At 39.5% G+C, this 26,719-nt stretch overlaps 2 protein-coding genes across 5 annotated transcripts in view; one reads left to right on the top strand and one right to left on the bottom strand.

Moving 5' to 3' along the window:
* Ubac2 (UBA domain containing 2) overlaps nucleotides 1-26,719 on the top strand; it is a 167,732-nt gene that overhangs the window by 71,863 nt on the left and 69,150 nt on the right. The gene's annotated exons all lie outside the window — the stretch shown is intronic.
* On the bottom strand, nucleotides 10,230-21,613 carry Gpr183 (G protein-coupled receptor 183). Its single transcript, XM_008823562.3, has 2 exons — nucleotides 21,494-21,613; nucleotides 10,230-12,065 (listed from the first exon to the last, which is right to left on the bottom strand). The coding sequence occupies exon 2, from the start codon at nucleotides 12,033-12,035 to the stop codon at nucleotides 10,920-10,922; it is 1,116 nt and encodes a 371-aa protein (XP_008821784.1). The 5' UTR covers nucleotides 12,036-12,065; nucleotides 21,494-21,613; the 3' UTR covers nucleotides 10,230-10,919.

Here is a 26,719-nt window from a genome sequence, read left to right as displayed (position 1 = left end):
ACAGAGATCTGCCTGCCTCTGCCTCCCAAGTGCTGGGATTAAAGGCATCTTTTTTTTTTTTTTTTTTTTTTTTTTTTTTTAAACAGGATCTCTTACTGTATGAACTCACTCACCTTGTGCTAGACTGACTAACCAGCAAGGCCCAGGGCTCCTTTTGTCTCCACATGCCCAGTTGCTGGATTACAAGTACACACCACCATGTCCAGCTTTTTTTAAAACTGGGTTTTGGGAACCAAACACAGATCTTCATGTTTGTAAGACAAGCACTTTACCAACTTAGCTATTTCCCAGTCCCCAAACTTAGAAAAATCTCAATAATTCCATGTTGAATAGATGAGCCTTATTTATGTGTACTCTTGATTTAATGGAGTATTGACTGGTCTCAAAGGAGTAGCTGCTCTACTACACATTATTCTCTATGGAAAGCTGAGTTTCTGAGGCTCCACTGAGTCATGGAGTGATAGCTGTTCTATGTGGTACCCTGGGGAGAAGTTCATGTCTCCCTGATTCTTAACATGTTTCCCTTAGACAGCATACTTTAATGCTACTTTTTTTTTTTTTCCCCCTTTGGTCTTTTTGAGACAGGGTCTCCCTGTAGCCCCAGCTGTCCTGAAACTCACTATGTAGACCAGGCTGGCCTTGAACTCACAGAGATCCGCCTGCCTCTGCCTCTTGAGTGCTGGGATTAAAGGCATGCACCACCACGTGGGCCCAGCTAATGCTACTTTTTTTTTAAGGTTTGAAAACAATTTACATAATAGTGATCTATCACCTTTACTAGACAGTCTTATCACACTGAGGCCTCATGTGTGTACTTTCAGTTGCAGTGATGTACAGGTGCTGCAACTCTTACAACACACGGTGTAAAAGAATTTTCCAGACAAAGCATACTATCACCTTAGAATGGGAGCTGAAGAAGCAGTAACTACAAGACACTGTAGTCATTTAGCCGTTGGTTTTATTTTAATGTAGTAGAGAGGAGAAGCTGTGTTCCTCCTCAGTGTCTCCCAAACACTGCCAGTTGTGTTATATACTTTAAAAATACTTAAAAATATTTTTTAAAGTTACTCAATGCAAAGATTCCCCTTATGTCCTAAATCTAGGTGCCCCAATTTTAGCATTTTATGTTTACCTTATTTTCTTTCTACATATACTTAGTTTTATTCTGCATTATTTAAGAGCAAGTTACAGACATCTGCTTCTAAATGTAATGGTATGTATGATTCCATTAATATGTGCCAATTGTCCATACCATGCCCTACATAGCAAAAAGCGACACATACATACAAAATCTGGTCTTCAGTCTTGTTTACTTTCACATCTTACCCCAAGTTGTATGCCATTTACTCTTTAGTCTGAATTTTCCTCAGTCTTTTGTCATCCTGATGTTTTTGAGGGTAAGCCAACTACTTTCTGGATAATACTGTATTAACTTTAATGCTGTGGTGACAGTAAAGATTTTTCCATTGCCATTTATTTATTTTTATTCTTTTGTTTCTTTTCCCTATAGAGTAACCTAACTCATAATGTTAAGGTTTTTTTTTTTTTTTCCAGATTTTATTTTATGTGTATGAGTGTTTTGCCTGCATGTATTTAAGTGCACACATGTGTGCAATGCCTGAAGAGGTCAGAAGAGGGCATTGGATCCCCTGGAACTGGAGTTGCAGACAGTTGTTAGCTGCTGTGTAGGTGCTGGGAACTGAACTCCAGGCCTCTGGAAGAGTAGCCAGTGCTCTTAACCACTGAGCCATCTCTTCAGCCCTACCTTACCAAAAATTTTAATTTATAATTTTTAATATTACTTTCTACTGAAAGTATATTTATTTTTTTCTGTGACCTTGAAGAAATTCTGTTTTGTTTTGTTTTTTTCATTGGTCTTTTTGAGACAGGGTCTCCCTGTAGCCCCAGCTGGACTGGATCTCACTATGTAGGCCAGGCTGACCCTGAACTCAAAGAGATCCCCCTGTCTCTGCCTCCCACGAGCTGGGATTAAAGGCATGCACCACCATACCTGATCGAAGAAATTCTTTTCCACTTGACTTTGCATTCTGTTACAGCATCTCTGGCTGCTGTTGCTTCTGCTTTGTCTTCTGCCATTCCTCTCCTTTCTGCAAGACTTTTCTCCTGTTTTATTAGACTGGGATGATGGTGCCACTAGATGGCTTCTGCATTTTCTGCCCCAGGGCCTTCCTAATGTCCTTATCCATAAAGCAGAGGTGGGAAAGTCGGGCATTCTGTTGTTTGACTCCCCTGCACCCAGAATCCTAGCTGTGGAAGAATTGCATAGCTCTTGGGTTCAGCTTGAACCAGGGCAGGAATACGTGAGGTACTCGTTTGGAGCATTCTACAGACCAGTAGGGCACATGCGTGGTTCTGACCATGTCCTTATCTCTATGTTAGCTGCAGTAGTTTGACTCTGGAGGTCATAGCTGTTGTCAAGACTTAGAGAATTTCCTATTCTTCTCAGTGTGCAGAGCTTGGTAGACCTTGGCATTTCTCATGTTTCAGGAGACTATCCCTGCAGGCACACCTGGATTGTCTCATGAACCATGTTCAGTAACTTTGTAAGAGCCTAATTCTGGGTACTCAAAGTAGTTTGAGTGGTTTCTGCTATCTGTAACTGAAACATGGCCAACAGACTGGCCATCAAAAACATCACTGTTCAATTTTACTTTAAATACAGGTTTACAAAGCAGTGTACCCAGATCTGAAATGTGTGTGCATGCATGTGTATATGTGCGGGGGGGGGGTATGTGTGCATGTGCATGTGAAACTCTACTAATCTTTTCATGTGGGGTTTTGGTAAAATCTGGGTTTTGTTGGTGACTTTGTCTCCACTCTCCACCCCTTCCTGGGATTTCTTGAAGATATGTCACATCTTCCCTCACATGTGATCTTAGAATGAATGTGGCTTCTGTGCATCCCATTATTACATGGTTTGGATTACCACAATTCAACAATTAGGGACAGAAACAACCAATTCTCTCCCTCCCTCTCTCCCTCCCCCCCTTTCAATTCTTTTAAAATCTGACCCTGGATTTCTGCTTCTACCCCTTTTGTAACAAGACTGTGGGAATGTATTAGAAATGATTCTTACCATGGTTTAAGATTTTATTACAGAAAAACAGAATAGTGCCTTATTAGTATTTTGTCTACCATAGAAACTTCTAATTTGATAGTCCCTAATGAGACACTTGCCCTCATTTGTCCTTTAACGATTTGCTTCCTAAATTCTGTGTGTCAAGGCCTTCAGTGCCCCTTAAACAATCTGTACCTGCTTGACATTTAGCAGTCTGGGTCTCTCCAGACACCAAAGAATGTAGGGACAGGCAGAGTCATACACTGTATTTCAGAGTGGTCTGGAAAAGATTGCTTCCATTTCTTGCCACATGACTGTCGGATGTGTGGGTTTAATGTCTCCTCTCCACAGTTATTCTTTAACAAGCCAGTAACATTCAACTTCATGACTTTTTCTTGCCTTGGCTCCATTGAAGGGGAAAAATAGACAATAAGATAGCACTAGCCAATTCTTTAATTATTCTCGAATTAACTATGTCATAGGCCAGTAAGTGATAATATAGCATTTATCTTTGAAAACCCCCATTCGGGCAGTAACCCTACTGTTTTTTACTTTGTGTTGGAAAGGACAGTTTTACTCTGGGACCTCAGGGTAGATTGTAGAACCGAAGTTCTCAGGAACACATCAAAATGTTTCTTTTTTTTTTTTTTTTTCTTTTTTTTTTTGAGACAGGGTCTCCTTGTAGCCCCAGCTTTCCTGGAACTCACTATGTAGTTTTAGAAGAGTCAACAGCTTTTGGAGTTTCTATTCAGTTTTATTCTGATACACTTTTTTTCTTTCAAAACCTGCATGGGAAAAGTCATTCTTACGAGATATAGAAACCAGAAATAAATGTTCTCACACTCTGAGAAAGGAAAAAAAGCCAACCAAAAATCATGTGAGCTTTTGCTTTAGATTAATTATGGTAGGTCCCATGAAGGACAGAAAGTAATGTGGCCTCAGCCAGAGAGTGGCATCAGTAGACAAGACATGGAAATGGTATTACTATCAAGAAGAAGCCAGGACATCTAAAAAGTACTACTAATAAGAAGCAACAGGAAGTGTGCCGTTGAAGAGAAGAAGGTCTTTAAAGTTTTTAAGGAAAATAAACTATTGAAACAAAAACTCGGTTGTGATTTGTATTTCCGATGCACGTTACCCTTTCCTTCCTCACACCTGCAGTACTTCAGAGAGTTCTCTAAGTCTGAATATGTGTTATCAGAGGTAAGTAAATATAAGCAGTCATATGTCACGATTTCATATGTGGAAGGAAGTGGAGTAGCTAGTGGTATCCCTCTTACGTTGTCAGCAGAAAATGAAAAAAACAACAAAACCCTGATTTGTTATTCTACTTTCCAAATAGTATATTTTACACAATTAATATTTCAGTGCAAAGTATGAGGTATCTCTTGCAGCCTGATGCATGATGACATGAAATAATAAAACCTCATATCCCCCAGACTTGATATAATGTAAAGCCTATTGCTATGACCTGTAGTCAGCCTGTTTTTTTGAGCACTGTCTATGTTCAGTGGAATGTGCTCAGAACCATCTAGAAGAGAAAGTAGTGAAGGTCAGTGAAGTTTAACATTTAGCCGAAGAATTCAAGAATGAAATAATGATTTGCCATAGGATAGAAGATGATGACTAGCAAAGAACTTACATATTAGCCAGGCCTTATTTCACTGAAAGGAAAACTGAGGTCTAGAAAGGCTTTCAAAGACTAGGCAGAGTGGAATGGGGCTAGTTCGGAGCCAGCTAGACCCAAGCTCAGTTCATGCTAGCAAATGCTTTCTTTCTTTGTTGGGAGGTAATACACACCAAGTTCAAGCTATGGGCATAAACTGTCATTCAGGTGAAGAAAGGAAGATGGGTGGTTTGGAGTCATCAAACAAGCATTAAAGGAGGAGTTGTGATTTGGACATAGGAGTAAGCAGTAAGTGAAGGAGGCAGGAAAGTAGAGCCAGTGAAAAACAAATACGTGCTCTCTGCACCATGTAACCAGAAATAACCAGATGGACTCAAAGTGCATACTGAACAATGGAGGGAAATAGGGTTGGAGGGACTTTGAAAGCATGGGAGAGGAACTTGGACTTGGTGTGGTAGACCATGGGGAACTCGTCTCAGTCACTGAGCATGAAATGATCCAATAGACGTGCCTTTAAAAGAAGAGCATGTTTGGGAACCAGAATTGGATAGAGACTACAGTTTTCTTTCCTTATACCCCCCCCCCTTTTTTCAGTCCAAGTAGGTTAAACACTGTATTAATCAGAACAGACAAGCTTATGTTGCATCTACAAATACTCCTGGAATCCCAGGGCTTAATACACATGATGTGTTTCTTAGACATGCTTTTGTCTGACACAGGTAGATGTGGTGTAGAGTGGGAGTTTTGTGCTTACTCATTCGGGGGCGCCTTCTCTGTGACAAGAAAGAAGAATTGGAAGAGCATCCCTCACTCCTCTCTCATGTTTAAGCCTGGGAATGACCTATGTCACTGTCCCCCCACCCATTGGCCAGCAGTAGTTATGTGCAACCCCCCTCCCCAGTACCTCAAAGGTACTCAAGACTAATAGGTGAGCAGTGTCTTTTTTTTTTTTAAATTTTTATTTTATGTGTATGAGTATATTGCCTGCATGTATGTGAGTGCACCCATGTCTTGCAATGCTGCAGAGATCAGAAGGGGGCTTTGGATTCCCCTGGAACTGGAGTTAAGGACAGTTCGTAGCTGCCATGTGGGTGCTGGGAATCGAACCTGAGTCTTCTGCAAGAGCAGTCAGTGCTCTTAACCGCTGAGCCATCTCTCCAGCCCAGTATCTTTTTAAAGGCTCTCTAAGGGACATATAATTCTACTTGTTTAAGAGGGAAAATGTAGTGATTGAGAGTGTGGACCCAGAGGCAGACAGCTAGAGATCAGAGCTTGGGCCCCCTGCTGACTGCGACTTTCAGCAAGCCATTCCCTTTCCCTTGAGCAGGTTACAGTTTTGTAATATGGAACACAGGAGTGTTAAGTTGAGTCTCAGGACTGAGGGTTTACCTCAGTAATAGCACACTTAAACAGCATGCTTGAAGCCTTGGTTTTCATTGCCAGCACCCCAAAAAGCCTCACAGAACTAGTGTGAAGCTTGAAGGAGCAGAGCGCTTAGAATAGTATGCTCTGTTAGCTGTTAGTTAACAGGTTAGATTAATAGTGTAGTCTGCTGGCTTTCTGGACAGCATCCTAAAACAAAACAACCCCCCCCCAAAAAAAAAAAAAACATTTTCTAACTCTAGTTGAGGTGCCCAAAGGGAAGAGTTGGCCATAATTTAGATGTGTGATAGCCAGCTTCTGGGCTTGGCTGGTGATATGGGGTAATGAAAAAATGAGCAGAGAAGCCCAAGAGAAGGAAACTCCAACAGGGATTTCTTCACCACTTAACTCTCATGATAGAGGAGAGCATTCAGGTATGTGTGATGGAGAGCCCAAAGGTGGGGTTTGCAGAGAAACTAGGGGGCCATTCCAGGAAATGGTATGGTGATAGAGGAAGGTCCTAAACACAGAAAGCCACAGGAAATGGAGGCCAGAAGCCCAAGTGAGAGAAGGAGCTGGAACAGCTCTGGGTAAGCATGTCTAGTAGGCAGTGGCATGGGATTGTTCAAGTCAGGCGGCAGTAGAGACAGGTTGAGTTTAAATCCTGGCTTATCTTCCACATGGCCTTGGTGTCTGGCTTCCTCATCAGCATAGTGGGGCTCTTAGCAGAGCAATTGCCTAGTAATTATGTGCTTGGGAAGTGGCCATAGTAAATGATGAATAATGCTCATTCATAGCTCGTTTAAGTTTTAAATGAATGGGAATGTGGGGCTTTCTTTAACCCATCAGTCATTTCTAAGTGTGCTGTACAACTTTAATTGGCAGCCCTCTAGTGAATACTCAGTAATCCTAGGTTCAAAGGACTGAGCCCTCTTGTCCTTCCTTGCGTCTGATCTGTATGCTTCTCATTTCTTGTTGTTCACCTGAATAGTTAATGAACAAATGTTTTTAGCTTTGCAGAGAATAACAAATTACAGGAGGCTGAGAAGTTACCAAAATAGACCGTTTTAAGGGCTAATTTAAGATTGACATTTCCCTTTTTTAAAATCACAAGCTGCCTTTACTGGCTGTTGAGAACCACTGCCCATGCCTCTTGAAATACTAAATTGTTTCCAAGCAGATCATGCTAGTTTGTCATTGATTTGTTAATGAGCTACATTTTTCTTATATCTAGCTTAAATTGCAAAGTCTTCTTTAGGACACATATTCATATATCATCCATCATTTGTAGTATTTTCTTTTCATTGAAAAATTAATTTAACTAGCTGAGTAGGGGTTTACAGTATCAGTAATAGTGCAGAATATGTGCTGTTCAATTAAGTGGATATTTGCAACCTTTCTGTGGGCCAGCACTGTGCCAGGTTCAGTGTACATACAAACAAATCCCTACTTCTCATGAAGCCTGTGGTCCATTGACTTTGTAACCTTCTTGGTGCTGAGTGATTTGTCCTCTCAAAGCTGGCATAGCATGGCATCATGTCTTTTTTAAGAAATACATTTTATTTATTATTATTTTATTTTATGGGTATGAGTGTACTGCTTGTATGTAGGTAAGTGTACCCACGTTGTGCATTACCTGCAAAAGTCAGAAGAGGGCATCTGGATCTGGAGTTACAGATGGTTGTTAGCCACCATGTGGGTGCTAGGAATTGAACCTGGGTCCTCTGCAACAACAGCCAGTGCTCTTAATTGCTGAGCCATCTCTCCAGCCCCTCTTTCATGCCTTTTTTTATGTCCATGTGATCCCTTCATGGGTAAGCCACGGAGTTGGGGCTACCCTCTGGATGCTGCAGCTGATTGACCAGCTCCCTTTTCTGCACTTAGTGTGAACAGTCTTCTCATCCTGCTCACAGAATTATGGAAAAGAAGAACATGTAAATAAAATGGACTTATTTTGTAAATTTTGAGCTCTTCAAACTACAGCTGTCACTGAATAGTCAGTGCATTTAACTGAATAGCTTTGAGAATTTTTTAATTAACCAATGATCATTTTAGAACTGAAAATGAGATTATGAAAGAGAAGTAAGGTTTGCTGAATATCTACTTGCTTTCCTAGATAAGTTCTTTTAGCTCCCTGTTACTGTCTAACTTCCTAGCATGCCATCTGATTCTTGTAGAAAATATGTAGACAATTGGGATTTTCAGACAGTATTATAGAAGCTCACTTTTTTTGTTCTGTCATAGAATACAAAAACTATCCAGTAATGCCCCTGTGCTCCAAGATCGCTTACTGGTAAAGGAATATGCTGGAAATAAAAGTAAAGCTGATTGTAAAAACAAGAAGATATTATCCAAGTTCATTGTGCACAATTGCCTTAAATAAGCAGTGAAGGCCTTTGGACAAGGAGCTAATAACTAACTTGACTGGACTATAGATTTTAAAAGGTTTAATATTGAAGAAAAGTTTATAGTTTGCCTTTTTGTCAGTATGCTACTGATAAGATATAGTTGGTGGTAAGATGGAGAGAGAAGGTAGAGCTTAACAGACCTAAGAATATGTTACTCCTTTGTAAGCTGTCACTGCACACATTTCTGGTTCGAATGATCACAGAATTGACCTGATTAGCACCCTGTCATCATGTGAGGCAGTGTATTGTCTCATATGTGTGATGCTCTATGTTCCACTGTAGCCATAGAATGAGAACTAGCTTGCCTTAAAAGGGGGCTCTGAGCCTGGCATGGTGGCGCACGCCTTTAATCCCAGCACTTGGGAGGCAGAGGCAGGTAGATCTCTGTGAGTTCAAGGCCAGCTGGGGCTACAGGGAGACCCTGGTCTCAAAAAGACCAAAAATAATAATAATAATAATAATAATAATAATAATAATAATAATAATAATAAAAGAGGGCTCTGGAAGTGAGGAAACTTTGTTTCTGATTTTCTTTTACTGATGGTTTCTTTTTAGAGACTCAGATCACTAAGTACCATCCTGAACAAAATTCATTGTTTTACTCTCTTATATTTCTCTTGGGAAAGTTCATAGATAGGGTAAAGGAAAGGAGCAAGATCCAGACTTCCCTGTGCCTAATCCACATGCCTAGTCCCACTTCTCTCTATCAGACCAGCCCATGTTTTGTCACTGGCTTTAAGGCCAGGTGGCTTTGTGAACTTAACACAATGTGGATCTTAACTGTGCTCAGTAAAGTTACTGTAGTGGTCATAAAGATTAATTTCCCAAGCTAGGCATCGGTGGCACCCATCTGTATTCTAGCACTCAGGAAGCTAACATAAGGAGTTTTTTTGTTTGTTTCTTTTTGAAGCAGGGCCTTTTGAACCAGGTAGCCCTAGCTGATACTTACTATGTAGTACAGGCTAGCCTTGAACTATCAGCAATTCTCCTGCCTCAGCCTCCCAAGTGTTAGAAGTGTGCACCACAGGAAGATCTTTAGTTTAAGATCTGCCTGGGATACATATCAAATTCCAGGCTATCCTGGGCTACATAGTGAAACTCTTTTTAAAAAAGAAAATAAAAATGGGTTAATTGAAAAAAAATCCAGGGCATATAACTCAATAAAAATTGAAATTATAACTCAGTGATATCATATTTTATTTCCTTATTTTATATTATCTAAATTGGTATCATTACTACTTGAGATATTGTGCTGGGGAAATTTCAGGGCTGGGGCAAAACAAATTTGAGCAGACAGACAGATTGACTGCACTTAGAAAGATCATGATGTTCATATTAAGGTATTCATTTGAACAGGTGTATAATGTTATAAAGAATCCTAGCCAGGCATGATGGAGCCCGCCTGTAATCCTAGTGCTAGAGAGGCAAGAGGAAAGAAGGGCCATTCACCAGTTTGAGGCCAGCCTCTTTACATAGAGAGTGCAGGCCAGCCAGGTCTATGTAGTGAACCCTGCCTTAAATGGAAAAAAAAAAAATCCTGAAAACTCTTAATTTATAAATTTGCATTTTACTTCCTGATTGTTTAGGCAAGTTGCAATTACAGCCATAACCCTCACGGCCTCCACTTCTCATAACCCAGAGATGTACATGCCAGATACTATCAACCAGGGAATGAAAAAGAAATGAGCCCCTGAAGACCCAAGGAAACGCAAGCATATATGAATGATTTTTTTTTATTTTCCAAGAAGAATTTAGCAAGTAGACATTTCTTTCATTGGGTATCTCTATTAAATATCCTTACATTTCTGAGCAGTGGTCCAAAACTACTATGCTCGCTATGAGGGGAAAAACTTGATGCTTTCATTGACTCTGTCACCATCAGCATTTATAGCATTGCTTTTCACATCAACCCGTTGCTAATTATACTTCGAATTTCTACTGTTAGTTAAAGTAAGCATTGAGAGATATATTAGTACTTTTGTTATATTCCTGCTCTTTATTCCCAAAAAAGTGTTCTTTAAACAGTTGTATCACAAAACAAAACAACAGAAAATATTACTAAGGAAAAAAAATCTAAAATGGAAAACATGGATTTAAGAAATATGTTATCAAAACCATATTACAATATTAACATTTTTACACTGACAGTATACAGTGGAATCAGTCTTTTTCCTTTTGCCAAATTATTGGCAGGAAATAGTAATGATTGAGTTCTTAAGAACATAAAACATTTCTTTTTACATTGAGACTTGTTAAGATTACTCCCATTTATACATAATATTTCATTTACAAAGTAGAACTTGTTTTATGTTGTTCTCTTGAGCTGATGTGTATCTCCATTAGTTGGCAGTGGGAAATAGTGCCCAGTGAGGAGAATTAAAAGGAATACTAATTGGGAGATAAGCCATCATTTTCCTTTGGAAGAGAAGTCCTTTGGAGTCCATCACACAACTTGCTTTGCTGTGAAGTCCAAGATGTTGTCCTTTTTACTTCCATTTGAGACCTTAGAGTGTATCATCATCTGTGACTCGGTCATTTCTCTTGAATTTTCTTCAGGGGCTGACCTTACTGCACTGGAAATCGATACACTGACTTGACGTTTCAGTATCTTCATGACTTTTCTCTTGTACCCTTTACATGCAAAGAAATATATAAATGGGTCCATACAACAGTTGAAGTTCATCAGACATACTGTAAAGTGCAGAGAAATCTGGAACAAATGTCTTTGGTCACATTCTAGAACACCAGGAAAACAGAGCTTCTTAATCATGTGTTGAATAATTGCAGTGTGATAAGGTGTGAAACAGAGAACAAACACAACAATGATGAAGATGATTGTGTTGAGAGCTTTTTTGTTCACCCCCGATTTCTCAGTCAGTGGGTTTTTCTTGGCGGTTTTGAAGAGTTTGCAGCAGATTTGAGAATAGCAGATGAGGATGATGATGAGGGGAAGCACAAATCCTATCAAACATGCACCGAGCAGAATCCAGGGGAGAGAGGCTGTTTCTTCAAAGTTTGGGTATTCCATACAGGTAGTCCTTTCGGCCTCCTGCTTCGACATAGGGTTGATGAGTAGTGGGAGTGTCTGAGCAAATACTAGAATCCAGACAAAAATGCACACGCACTTTGCATATTCGATTCTTTTAATCTTGTTGTAACGTAGAGGGTGCACCACAGCAAAGAAGCGGTCAATGCTCAAGCACGTCATGAAGTTCACACCTGCATACGTGTTGATGTAGAATACAAGAGCAGTTATCCTGCATAGAGCATCACCTATCCTCCAGTCAAAGCCCAGCGCATAGTAGGCTATCCTCGTGGGTAAAGCTGTGGTAAACAGAATGTCAGAAATCACCAAATTCATTGAATAGAGGGTGGTCGAGTTGATTTTTTTTCTGTTTTGAATAATGACAACCAAGGCCAGCAGGTTTCCCACTAGCCCAATGATGAAGACAAGGCTGTAATGCAAAGGCATTAATATCCTGGCTGTGCTGTGGTGTGCATAGAGATCGCAGTAGTTTCCCTGAAGAGCTGCCAGTGGCGTGGTAAAATTGTCAGCCATTTCTCTCTCCAGCAGTGGTGGTCAGAGTCACTAAGAAAAAACAAGTAGTGACTGTTAACTGAAGCATTTAACTCAAAGTAATGTGTTCAGTCATTTATAGATCTATGTGTATATATGTGTTTATATGTGTATATATAGTTACATTATGATAATAGGAAAAACCAAGAATAAAATTTATTTATTTACTTTTATAGTTAGTGGGTTTGGCAAAACCCTGGCAAAGAAAATAAACCATCTAAATAGGTCAAGTGCATTTTTTGTGACAGGAGGGAATTCACTAATTTTTTAGGCAGAAATTCCCCTTTTTCTGAATCATTGTGTGGTTAAGAATAAAATCATGTAAAGTACCCCACATTTTAGATAGGCCTGAAACTTTGGTTTTAAATTGAATTTAGGTCGAGTTTTTTTTTTTTTTCCTTCCAAAATTCATATCAGTGCCAGGAAATGAAATCAGTCACACATGTAGTGAAATATGAACTTACCACAGTGATCTGATTTGTGTTAACCTAAAAAGTATGAGAAATAAGCTTGGGCCATGTTAGGAACTGAAAGTTAAGCTTTCTTTAGAAAAAAAGAAAAAAAAGACAGAAAAAAAGTAGTAGTCTTAACGAAAATGAGAAAAAGAAGAAAAATAAAAGGAAAAAGATAATTAGTGGTATACATCTGTAATGCCAGCTACTCTGGAGGTTGGACAAGAGGGTCACAAGTTCGAGGGTAGCTTGGGCAACTTAGTAAAGAACAAGTAAGAGGTATTGACAGTGTAGCTTTTAATAGAATGCTTGCCTTGCATGTGTGAGATTGTTGGTGAGAGAGAAGAGGACAAAGCTTAAAACAAGCATACAGTATTCATTGTACCTAGTAGGAAACGTCATAGTGCTTTTTTGTGCTCTGACTTTGTAGTAAATAAATCTTCATGCCAGTGTAATTATCTGTTTTTATGTCCATAGATTTTATGTGGGCATTTGATGGATACTCTACAGTTTTCCAGTGTGTTGGATAGACATTCTACAGTATTCCAGTGTGTTATTGCATGATTTACATAGTACTCTTTTGGCGCACATTTGAATTGCTTAAAGATTAAGACAGAAAGTTCAAGTCCTAAACTGGACATTTGAAAAATTCCCTGCAGTAAAACTCCATGTAAGAGGGTGAATGCCAATGAAAGTGGGAAAGCTGAGCAATAAATCTCAAGATTGTATTTAAAAGAAAAATTGTTTCTGTGTAAACAAACTATCTTACACATCTCATGTGAAAGCCAACAAAAGAAAATTCTCAATGTATCTTGTGGCGCTGCTGCTGTGTTTTAAAAGAAAAGGACTCTACTGCTCTGATGGAAAGCATTGACTGCAGACATCGTCTGTAGACTGTGCCTGCTGCTGCATGGACTGAACTGTGTCTCTGCTCACTTCATTCTAAAAACCTGGAAAGAATGATGCTTGCTGGCACTGAGCTGTGCTGTTGGTGTGCTTGAGTATCACATTGTCAGATAAGTCCTCCTGCTGTACAGATAAAGCCTAAAGCAAGACAGAAACACGATGGAAATGGAGTATCTTGTTTTCTGAGAGGAAGGAAGGGTACCAACAGGAGAAAAGGATAGAATGAGGATGCTGAGTAGAAAATGCAGAATGAGAAGGTAGAAATGGCTCCTGACAAACATAAATGATTAAACATGGTTGTTACAGGAAAGGCTACCAATCTGGATTTCTTTTTTTAATTCACCTGTATGCTGCTTAGAAGAGACTATAACTCAAAGTAATTCAGAAAGGTTCAGAATAAAGATATGAGAGGATATATACCAACCAAGTCCTTCCTACATGATGACAGAGTATGCTGTGATGGTATCAGGAAAAAAAAAGGGAATTGAAGGCAAATTCAGCACTAATAGGAATAGAGGGTCACTGCAGAAGTTAAGAACAGTTCACAAAGAACATAAGATAATCATGAATTGTGTGTGTGCTGGCAAATTTTGATTGATTAAAAGGAAAAATTGGCAAGTCCACAGTCATAATTAGACATCTTACACATTTCTTTGGATTAGTTACTAGATGAAAAAATTAAAGACTGAAGACTTGCTCAGCGTTGTTTAAAGTTAACAGAGGACAGAAGCATGTCTGCAAATTGACCCAGATAGTAGGTCATCCGAGTAGTCTAAAGACTGAGAAAGTCATCATTGAGCAGATCACATTGCTCTGTAGCAGTTGATCTTTACTTAGGAGGTTATAGAAATGGCATTGTGAAAAAAAGTGGGGAAAAAAAAACCATTTATTTGGGAAGAACTTCCTGTGCAAAGACTGTTTTCAGGAATGAAGTCTAGACTAGGGGAGAGGTGAAATTTCTAGTCAAGGGTTCTAGCTGAGGAAGAGGCACCTAGAACAACTTTCACTGATATTTTTATAATTTCTTTGAGAATGTTTTTTTTTTTCTAAAAATCTAAAAAAAATTAGATATAAATTTATAGCTTATCATTTTTGAGGAGTTTTTAAAAGCATGTTCATTGACTCTGACCTTAAAATAAATGATGGCAAAAGAAATCTGTATGGAATTAGTAGAATCTCCATGTTAATGATCACTGTTGTAAGGATTAGGATAGTCACTTCAGTGTAAGACTGAGAAAAAGGGTGCCATTGTTTGTCAGCTTGTAAATGCTGCCTGGCTGTGTCCCCAGATGAACTCGACTATATAGCATCTGATACAGCTAAGCATGGCAGAGGTTTCAAAACAGTTCTGGTATGGGAACATTCAACACAGTATTAACTATAATATAAGTGAAAACTTGTGGAACAGATCAACTGTCTTTCATTAGGCAACTTGTAAAATGTTTATGGTATAGCCATAGGGTATGATATGAAAGTGGCAATTTAGAAGACTATTTTCACAGGAAGTTCTATTAAGGAAAGCAGATTACATGGCCTGCTACTCTGGGGAGAAAAAGCAAATATAAATGCACATGTTCGCATGTGTACACACACACACACAGATCTGCTTGGATATGATGTGTGTCAGAACATAATATTGTATAAGTGATTGGGGACTGTGTCTGTATAGCCTGAATTTGGAATACTGAACATGAATTGATTGAAATGAGGTGGAAATTTTGTTTAGCTCCAGGCAGAAGCCATATCATCTGACATCTTTCCAGAGCTTGCTTTTTCATGTCACTTAGATTTGTGCACTAATTTACTATGCCTACTACCATTAAGTTATGTCATGTAGGAACCTCATACGGGTATGGGAGGTTAAAGGTCATGCTAGATCCTTCTCCATGGTGTGCTTTCCAGTCCTTTTCAGGGGCAGCTGTCTCATGAGCCCTTAAAGAACTGAGAGCTTGTAGTTTCAAAATACAGACCACACAAACACATGTGGCCTATCCTCCCCAGAGTAGATGGGCAAGGAAAGCCAGCTCTGAGAGGAAGACTGTGCAGGGACCTTCTCACTGACCGCTGTTAGGCCAGAGCTGGCCAAAGAAAGCACTTGGAGAATATGGACATGTAAATGGGATTGATCAGAAATTGTCTTAGGAAAAGGAGACTTGTGGTTTCAAAATATGTTCATTTTAGATAAATATTTAGCAACTTCCGAGGATTGGCTTCACAAGGTAGTTGTTACCTTGCTCGCATCCTTGTTCTTGCTTTATATCTTTCCTGTATTATTGATACTACCATTTTATAGTTTCCTTAAGAATGCTTTTGATGAAAAGGTGTAATTGGCCCCTGGGTTGCCCTTTATGCTCCATGTACTAAGGATAGGAATCAAGACCTTTTCTCTGAGAGCGTAGATAGTAACTGTGCTGCATAAAATTGTCCTTCAGCTCTAACCTCGTGAGGAACAGGTGCTGTGACCTCCAAAACTCTTATTACTCCTGAAAATGAACTACCTGGAAGCCACATCTGCCTTTCTCTTATTTTATTGCTAAGGAAAGGAGACAGTCTTGTTTTTGTAATGGAATGTTTGATCCTTTTAGTTTTCTGTTCCTAACATGGACAAGAATAAGTTTCTTCCTCAGCAAAATATCTTCCCAAGTATTTTCCCCTATAGTCTTGGAAGTGGCCTATGTGTGTTTTTCTGTAAAATTTATTTCATTGTCAAGACAGTTGCCAACATTTCTTGAGATACTATCATTTCATTTTTGCATAACCGGACATGTTGACATGAACTGACAGGTTTTTTTCTAGCCACAAGGAGAGAGAAAAAAAGTCCTCTGAAAACCCATCTGTTAGTATTGAAGAAAATTGCCTAAGCTATAACGTAATTTGTACTTGAGAACTATTTACTCTGAGAACCAACATGAAAGCATTTGTGAGTTTTCAAAGAACACACACACACACACACACACACACACACACACCTTCTCTCCTAACTTTCTTGCTTGGATAATTGTTTTTCTTATCTTTTATACATAATAGAAACAAAACCATAATCAAAGATTTGGTTCATACTAGAATAATAGTTTTGGGACTTTTGCTTTAAAATTTCTGAAGTATCACTATTACTCCTAATATTTAAGAATTATCAACACTTTAAATAAAAAGGGGGTTATTGCCAGAAATTTTGTTTAAATTCAGCTTTAGCAGCATCTTGAGTAGGCCAAGTGTGACCTCAGTAAGATCAGGTCAATTATATCTGCCTTACAGGTCTAGAGGTGACTTTGCTCACAATGCACACTCATTGGCATTCACCAAGAGGAAGGTTAGACTTTTAACATCAACCACTGGAGGCATCAAAAACATGGAGGTACAGGTAGCATTTATGGGTATATTGTTAAAGCATGAATGAGCCAATTCTTTTTTTAAATTTATTTAATAACCACATGATTAGATGCATTTCATTACAGCTTTAACATATTTAATAACAATTTCCAGAGCAAAGATACATCTTTCAAAAGTGGTTGTAAATTTTTAGGTTCACAGTTGAATTGATACAGTTATACAATATTGAACTCAGTTTAAACCCTGTAAGACATAAAATTGAATGAGCTTTTAACCTTTAAAAAAAAATCTCCATTTCATTTTAAAATATACTGTTTCCTACAGAAAGACTCATTTTTAATGCTACTAACACTTAGATATTTGCACACGCATCTCTAATCTCTATGTATCTTATTATTGCTAGTCCCAGTGGGTTACACTCAGATTCTGAGCCAATTCTTTCTCTGGTTTCTATTGATACACTTCTGGGTATTTTCTTAAGATAAGATTGATGCAGAATGCCTAAAAGGGGGAGAAATAAAATGATTGGAAAAAGAGGGGGAAGACGAAGGCGCAAGGTTACCTGGAGTGACACGAACCGGTCTGACTGAGGAAAGGTTGAGCAGCACAGGTGTATCAGGACAGTACCTAAGGCTAGTCTAGTTCCCTTGATAACAAACATGCTCCTTGGAGGAAGACACCACTTTTTTCTCTGTTTACTTAGGTTTATAAGCATTATAAGCATTTGTTGAGCATGTGGAAAAAGCTTCCTTGTTCTTGTTTAAAGAGGGACATCTGAGTTTGGCCCAATGACCTGCAGCACTCAATCAGCAGTTCCCACCTCCTTTTTTAGTTGAGGAAACAGCTGCTGTGTGTGCTGTTTGTCTGTGAATGGTCCTACTAAAAAAAAAAAAAACCACCCCTACTGTGCTGTTTATATTCAGGATGGAGTTGATTGTAGTTGGCCCATTTGAAGGTAGCTCCCTTTTTCTGGCTTTTGGAAGTGTGATGAACTGAGGGTCCACAGTGAGCAGGCTTCCCAAGATGTCGTTAGCTCTCTGGCACTGCTGCTGAGCCTATGACATAGTCTGCTTCAGACTGTCTTTCAGTAGGTCTCTAGTAATCATTTTGACACAAAGCAGACAGTCCCTAAGACAGAGCAGAATGGTGTTCACAAGTCTGCAGTTTATTCTTAGTGCCTCTCCAGGTGTCTGACTTCAGTGGGTACTCAGGGAAGACTGGCTTCACCTGCAAAGAGCTGTCTTTTGGGACTGATGGAAGGTGAAGGGTGCCTGCGAGAGTGATGGTTTGGTTGAACATATTGCAGCTATTTTTCTTTTACCTTTCAATAATGTTTCCTTGTGTGGCTTTGAGGAGCTTTAATGCTGACTAGAGAGGTATGGAACTTATTAGAGATGATGATGTCCTGTATATGTTACTGTAAGAAACTAAAACGCCACCATAGCGTTCATGTAAAGAAGGTGTTGTGTCTCCATGTGGCAGGATTTGTGGGAGCCTGCATTGAGATAGCTAACAGCATAGTAGAAAGACCCTTTATCATGAAGGTGTGGTCTGCTCAGTATTCTAAGTCCAGAACACGTCTAGAAATAACATGGCACCTGTACCCTTTAAGATGAAGGGAGTGTCAAGCTTTATCTGTTATCTCATAGAAATTAGGCAGGGACATTAAGTCTTATTTTATGGATACACTGAATTGCAGTCATGTTCAGTCATTTGCTCAGGATTCTCTGAGTCAGGGATCAACGTGGGTGGTCAGGGCTCCATCCTTCCCGGGTTAGCCAGTCTTTTCCTCTAGCCCTGAACCCTGCTCTGTGCTTACTCTGTACCACCCCATGCTTATGTCTTCGCCTGCATGTGTGTGTATCCTTTTTCTGCTGCCTTAATGTCTGCAGGCCTCCTTCCTTGCTCTCTCTGCAGTACCTTTGCAGCCTCTCCTCTTGAGGACCCTTTAGCTGATGCCCAGAGGCCCTGGACAGACTGGAAGCTCATGATCACAACTTCCTTCATGATGAGGCCCTGCTCCCACTTCCTCTGGGTCACTGGCAATCTTGGCTCTCTCTGTGCCCTGACTCCAAGAAGACCAAATTCCTCCCTCTCTTTGGATACTGCATATTTCTTCAAATATCTCTGCCCTGACATTCTTCCCTCTTTGGCCCTGCCCTGCAGTCTTAGCACCCAACTTTCCTGTAAGACTTCCTTAGAAATTAGCTGCTCCTGGCAGCTTCCTGATCTGTGGCCCCCTCTTATCCTGTCTCAGGAAGGCAGGGAGGGCTCTGTGCTGTACGCTATAATAATGCCTGCATGGCTGAGGTTGTTGTGGTTTTGTGTCTCACATACCTGTGAAGCATTGAGAGTGGGGATGTGTCATGGTAATTTTTTATACCTCTAGCTGACTGATAACTACTACTCAATAGATAAGAAATAGCCAAATCTCAGCTCAGCTGATCCTCACGAAAAAGTTGTTAGAGGTCAGTAAGCCCTTGATGAGCAGTAATGACCCCATCTAGTCAGGGCCTCTGACCAGTCGTCACTAACTGAATCCTCCCACAATTTCCACCCACTCAACAGATAGTGAAACCAAGCAACAGAGCACTTAAGTGACTGCCCTAAACACACAGCTATAGCTGTTAAGTGTCAGGGTTTATACTCAGGCTGGTTTCCACCAGAAATCACATTCAGAACAGTGGCTGGCTACTTTATCCCTAGTTCCTATTTCCAAAAATATCAAGATGCAGTAGGTGGAAAACAAGTAAAAGCAGGAAGATATCCCCAAACTTACCAACTCATTCATGTCTAAGAAAAAAAGGGATGGAAGAAGGGAGGGGAGATAGGTAGATTTCAGTGAAGAATTCATTCTGGCATTGAACTCCTGATCTGCCTCTACCTCCCAAGTGCTAGGATTAAAGGAGTGTAGTGCCATTCCAATTAAGTAAACGTTTTATAAATGAATTTAGATTTCATGTTGTAACAGCATTTTAATAAATATTTTTGACTGAAATTTCAATTGAAAGATGTTGTCTAGCATAACTTTTATGCTATTTGATTTTTCTATAACTTTTTAAGGATATATAGATAAAGGTATTTAGCAATATGCCTTTTATTCACTTTGCACTTCCAGAACACTAAGAGTCTTTGTGCCTCCAAATTATGCATGGGATTTTAGCATAGTTTAGGCTTGCAGAGATGCCTGTTACTGCACCAAAACTTGAGACTCTGGTAGACTTTCCAACAAGAGGACACTGTACATCTGTGCCCCATGCCACACGGAAGAGCCTTTATCACCTCCAGCAGTTTTTACCATGGTAGAGAGAAAGGTCTCTGTGAACTCCTTCATTTACTGTCGGTGGGTTAAGGCTATTAACCTGCCTTATAGATTTTTGTGCCCTAGACCGCTGTAGACTGACCTGCATTAATTATCTAGTAATTGCCCATCATACATGTATGAAAGTCCTGGAGTGAACTCAGTTATTATAGTTTTTATTCTAAGTGACTGGTCATGCTACTTATCAACTCTACGAAGCCCACTGAAAGTAATTTATAAAAGGAATTATCACCACAGCTGCCTACATAACACATGAGCTTGTGAGCAAGAATGCTTTGTGGAGCCATGTGATCTTGTACTTTTAGGTTTAAAAAGCATGATTAGGCCCCAGAAACAAAACATGCTCTGAAATACTAGAAAGCATACTTAGATGTGTACTCATCCATAGACCCAAAATCTTCATATACAATAGTCTAGAAAATAAAGATCTTCAAATAAGTTCAAGAAAAATAATTTTCGCAGGAATGAGAGGGCAAAGAAACTGCCTATTGGGTTCATCCTTCTGTAGACTAATGAGCAGAGTGGAAGTAGTAGGCAGTGTTCTAGCACTTACTATGAAAGGCAGTGTTAGGAGGACTTGGTATTACTCCCCATTTTACAACTGAAGCAACCAAAGCCAGACATGTTAAACAACTACAAGAGGCCACTTAACTTGACAGTAATGGAGCCCACTTCTGAGTCTGATCCCAGAACCCTTCTCTTAACTGTTATACTCTGCTGTACTCAGAGGGACACCTAAAGATTGAAACTCTTACCAGAAAACATCACAGTTTCTTTAGAGGAAGTCTTTTCATGGTTTATATTTTGCTAGTAGTTTCTATTAACCAACCTCGCCCAACCTGGACATTACATTTTGGCAAATCACTGTGCATAATTCTTTATTTTGTAGGGTTTTTTTTTTTGAGAATATAAATATGGAGGCTTATTTAGCATTGTTGATCACCAAATGATATAAATCAAATAATATAAATATTAATTTTCCACTTAGTTAATTAGCAGTTGATCTTTGCTTCTGGGCAGTGAAGCCCAGATTGACAGATCATCTTTCCTGGTAGGAGAATAAATGGTAAAATGCTTTTGCAAACCAGAAAATACTATTTTGTATCTAACACTTTAGAAAATATTCTCCTTTCCCCAGAAACTCTTATTACTGCTATTCTATCCTAAGAAATGCTATTATCAAGAGACTTTTGTACCTAAATACGTGCTGTACAGTCAGATGTAATGTCTTTTTAAAAATTGGGCCATTTAACTGGTCATTCAAACATAGGAACACTGCATTTTAAGTAACTTATCTAAACTATATTAATAATACAGTTTTTTCTGGGAATATTTAGCTAATTATTTAATATAGAATCCTTTCCTTCACTTGAAACTTAGGCTTTCAAAGTATTTCTTAATTGGAAAAAAGTAAAGTGTGCAGTACTTACATATCAGTGAGTTGCTGGGGCCTCTGTTGTAGCAGTCAGTGTTTGCCCAAACTGAAGTTAGTTAAGCCTGGCATGTTGCTTTAAGAGAGACTGAGCAGAATCCTTTTATGGTGGTGCCTTTTTTCCTGTCACCCTGTGACTGAGCACAGTGGTGATCAGTTAGCCTCAAATACGCGTGTGCTTTTTTTAAATGGGAAGTGAGATTTTTTTTTTTTCTGATACTGATTTTGAAAAAAAATCTATCCAAAAGCCCCTTGGACTTTGTGGATTGCTGATTATCTATGGAACTTTAGAAATTTTTCCATAAAGACCCTTTTAAGTATTAAATTTTTTTGAAGCAATAAACCTTAAACAAAAAAGAAAAAAGAATCATAGTTACTGATTTTATATTTATCGTCTGTGTCAAATTTTGAGTTAAGGGGAAAAGGTTAACTGCTCTCTGCCTGGAAATGTGGTAGAAGGGGTGATTTACGCAGTCTTGAGTCTTAGCAGCTGTGATAAACATGGGTTTCTGTAGTGAGGGAGACAGACCCTCTCTCTCTGCACGTATACTAGGTGCAGCCAAGAGATCAGCTAACTGAACCTATGATTACTTAGACACAGGAAGAGCATAGGAATATCAAGGAGAGTTGGGGAGCACATTCTCAATAAGTCAGCCTCTGGAATACAGGATGAAAGAGACCCACGCTGCTCACCTTACACTCTCAGTTGAAGCCACAATGCAACGTGCTGACAACTGTAATTTATTTGTAGGCTAATGATTAGAAATGCAGTACTCCTGGGGCTGGAGAGATAGTGCAGCAGTTAAGAACACTGACTGTTCTTGTAGAAGACCAGGGTTCGAATCCCAGCACCCACATGGCAGCTAACAACTGTCCATAGCTCTAGTTCCAGGGGATCTAACAGTCTCTTCTGTCCTCCATGGGCATTGCACGACACGGGTGCACTTACCTACATGCAGGCAATACATGCATACACATAAAAAAAATAAAATATTTTTTTAAATATAAAAATTAAAAAAGAAAAGAAATGCAGTACTCTAAGCAAGATAGAGTCTCCTGACCTAGGAGTGATTCCCTGTCGTATCTGGCTGCCTAATTTTAGGAAGAGCAGATCACTTGGGCAGTGCCTGGATCTGTGGAGGACATGGGTCTTAGAAGTGATTGCATGATATAAGATAATGCTTAGGCTTGGCTGGGCTTTGGTCACTGTCTTCCTGCATAGAACTAGGGCCTAGTTGGCATTCATCAGGCTTCCTAATTTCAGAGAATAGAAGATAGGACCAATAAGATGAAGGTACTGGAGAAAACTTCCAAATCAAAGGAAAAAGTCATTCCCAAAAGTTGATACTACTTTAAATGTTTAAAATGAAATATGCTATTTTTTAAAATATGATGCTTATGGAAACTGGTCAATGATTTTGAGGGATGATGTAGAGAGGATTGAATCATTTGGTAAGAATTTGTAGGTCTATGACCTCAGAGGCCTATTTGAATTTTTTATTACATTATTCATTTTGACTGTGAGTGTTAGTGTGTGTGTATGCTCATGTGTATGCAGGCATGTACACATGTGCACATACCAGGGAGCACATGTGGAGGTCAGAAGATACCTTAACCGACTGAGCCATCTTACTGCCCCCCCTAGAGAAAATGGCACATAGCTTAGCCTTTTGGCAGTGCTGTTAAGGCTCTGCAGGAACATTGCCAAACTGAAGAGCAAGCATCAAGTCTGCTGAATTCTTGGGCATCCACCTTACTTTGTGTAAAATAAGGGACTGGACTAAAGAGCCAAGATAATACAATTTATGAAGGGGAAATGCAAAGATTTTATGACTTGGCAGGTAAACATAGCATAATATTCTAGAATGAGTTCACTGTAAACATCATTGAGAACTAAGTGTGTGGCTCAGTTTAGAGAGCACTTGTCTAGCATGTACCAGGCCCTGAGTTGCATATTCAGCACTACAAACAAAACCATAAATTGACTGACACTGTTGAGAAATTTTCAGCTTGTTGGAAGGCCATCCTGGTGGGATATTTTTTAATTTCTGATTTGGGAAATAATATTAAATAAAACAAGTGTTGTGTAATGAAAGACTCAGCTAATTAAAGCAGCTGCTCTGGCAAGCTGGTTCTGTCCTTTCTTTGGTATAAGAGTAGTTAGTGTATAAAGGAGAGGCCCCAGATGCTGAAGTTTCATGGAGATAAAATACAAGGCTTGTTTTATTGTTGAAAGTTACGGTGGCTTCTTGAGTTGTAGCTGAACTATGAACATGGAGTTGATGCCCTATAGCAGGGGGACATCTGTGTGAAGTGTTTCTATCATTTGTTCTGTGGAGTATAATCACCTGGTAGGCCCTCAATAGCTGTTAGTGATATTAAAGGAATGAATCAAGTCTTTACAATATTTTATCTCCTGTGCCTAAGCCTCGTTGCTTAAGATAAGGCTTCCAGAAGTTAGCTGTTCACACTACACAAAAGGTCAAAGTGAATTCTTGCTGGTAGTATAAAGAGCAGATGTCTCAAAATAAGGAAAAGGGAAAACTGACAAGTGACTAATAGCATTATGGTATTTTGTGAAACCTTGTGTGTAGAGAAATAGCAATACAAAATTTCTGCAAAACAGCCCAGATAATCCTGGTTTAAAATGCATGCCTTTGTACTGTACATACATGTGGTCTTGTATTTAGTCATTGTTTACAATTATACAGTGATTCATAACTTTTAAGGAATTTTTTAACTTCTTCTATTGGTATGTAAGGTATAAACTGTGGTCACTGAAATTCCTGTCAGTTGTTTTTGAGGGGTTATATTGAAATGTGACCTCAACAATTCTGCCTCAGGTTATTTACTTTTTGTGCTCTATTTGTTGATAAATATAAACAGAAAGGCTTCTATGAACTTAGAATCTGAGCACAAGTTTTTTTAGGGGGAGAGCAGAGGCAGTTCAATGTAATTGCCTAACAAAGCAGGGTTTTATTATTTTTCTTTTAAGATTTATTTTTTGTTATTTTTATTTATAGGCATGTGTGTGTATCTGTGAATGAATAGCATGTATATGGGGGGTTGCTCAAGGAGGCTAGAAGAGGGCCTCAAATACCCTGGAGCAGGAGTTAGAGGCAATCTAACTGGTGGCATGTGCCACCCTGTGTGGCTGCTGGGAACTGAACTGTGGTCCTCTGGAAGAGCAGTAGGTACTCTTAACCACTAAGCCCCAACCCCTAGGGCTTTATTAATACTCAAGGGCTACTGGCCATATTTTGAGTAGAGGTGTGAAACTTTACGCTTTAATCTTATTAAAAGTAATGAAACAAGGAAAGGATTTTTCTTTAACAAAAGGAAATTCTATGTGATTCTGTTTTAAGAGAAAATTTATTCATTCTACAAGTATTTATCGAGAACTTACTCTGTGCTGGGTACAACTCTAGACAATGAGGATAAGGCAGTAAGCCAAAAAAAAGCCAAAGGTGAGCTAGTGAGATGGCTCAGCAGGTAACAGTACTTACTGCCAAGCCTAATGACCTCAGTTCAGTCCCTGGAACTGCCCCCCCATACCCACACACCCACACACCCACACCACACCACACACACACACACACACACCCCACACACTTTTTTTTTTTTTTTTTAATTTAAAGTCCAAATTTCCCGCCCTTGTGGCATTTCCAGTCTACTTGGGAAGAGAAGTGATACAAGTGGATAAAAGAGAAGTAACACAGAAGTGAATCCCACAGAAGATTAGAAGGATAGGTGCTCTGGGGGGAAAGATGGGCAGCAAGGAAACAGAGAATGCAGAGTAGGATGGAGCTGTGGAGAAGGGTGCATGCCTTTGCAGTGATCAAGGAGGGCTGCCCTGACCTAGAACTGCTCTCAGAGTGGACAACCAGAGGCAAGTTGGGGGAGCAGCACAGGGCCTTACAGACTTTGTAATGACTTTTGCTTTGCCTTGAGGTAGGGTGCCATTGGAGGATTTTATGCCCACAAATAACAAATTTGTTCTTCTCAATGAAGAGAAAGCACAGCTGTTTAATCAACTGTGTTTGGGTTTAGATTGAGACAAAACACAGTTTTGTATATTATATAGAAGTTGCTTTGTTGATTTTTTTTTAATCCAGAAAATACTGAGTACGAAATGTGTGTGTAAGAATCTTCATTAGCATTAAGGAAATGTAAAACTGTCAGATATAATTCTTTCTTTTGGTATTAATGTAATGATTTTTTGAAATTCTTAGATATGTGTCAGAACTGGGTGTGGTGGTATAGACCTGTAATCCCAGCACTTGGGAGACTGAGGCAGGAGGATCTCAAGTTCAAAGCGAACCTAGACTGCATAGAGAGATCTTGTCTCGAAATGGGTCTCACAGTTGTTCAAGAATAAGGACTATTTTATTGCCCCAAATTGCATGCACTCCTAAGGTGTTACTAAGTGTGATGCCAAGGCTGGAAGGACTGAGAACTCTCTTTCTTCCCCTGCTCAGTTAGGAGGACAAGGGATCCACCACTGATCAACGTGGTAGTGTCACCCTGGATGTGCACCTACTTCAGCTACCCATCCCCACTGTCCTCACATTCTGAGAACCAGATGTATCTTACACATCTTTTAAATACCATGTTTTGACCCAGTATTTACCCTAGGTGTTCACAGATTGAAGTCTCCTGGTTCCAGCGGCATTTGCTGCCTTCTTGTTCATACATGTTAATGCTGTGCAGCCAGCTACCTTTGTGTGCCCGCCTTCCCTCCCTCCCTTTCTTCTTCCCTCTCTTTCTCCCTCCCCTCCCATATGTGTGTTGGTTTGGGAATTTTTTTTTAATTATTTTTATTTTATGTGGATGAGTGTTTTGCCTGCATATATGTTAAGTGCACCATATGTGTGCAGTACCCACAGAGACCAGAAGAGGGCATTGGTTCCCTTGGAACTGGAGGTAGGGATAGTTGTTAGCCACCATGTGGGTGCTGGTAATAACTGGGGTCCTCTGGAAGAGTAATCAGCACTCTTAACCACTAGGCCATCTCTCCAGCACCTGATTTTAATAACAGACTTGAGAGGAGAATGAAAGTTTTGTTTTTTTGTCATAACCTAGTCACTATCAGAATGAGAACATGTGCAAGAGACCAAGAGGGTACTATGTTCCACAAACACAAAAATGGCAGTAGTGCATACACACACACACACACACACACACACACACACACACACACACGCACACACACACACACGATAAG

Source organism: Nannospalax galili, unplaced genomic scaffold (genome assembly GCF_000622305.1).
Source record: "Nannospalax galili isolate Female #2095 unplaced genomic scaffold, S.galili_v1.0 scaffold528, whole genome shotgun sequence".
In the NCBI taxonomy this organism is placed as follows: domain Eukaryota; kingdom Metazoa; phylum Chordata; class Mammalia; order Rodentia; family Spalacidae; genus Nannospalax; species Nannospalax galili.
Note: the sequence above shows the minus strand (reverse complement) of the source record. Positions and strands in the feature narration are given on the sequence as shown.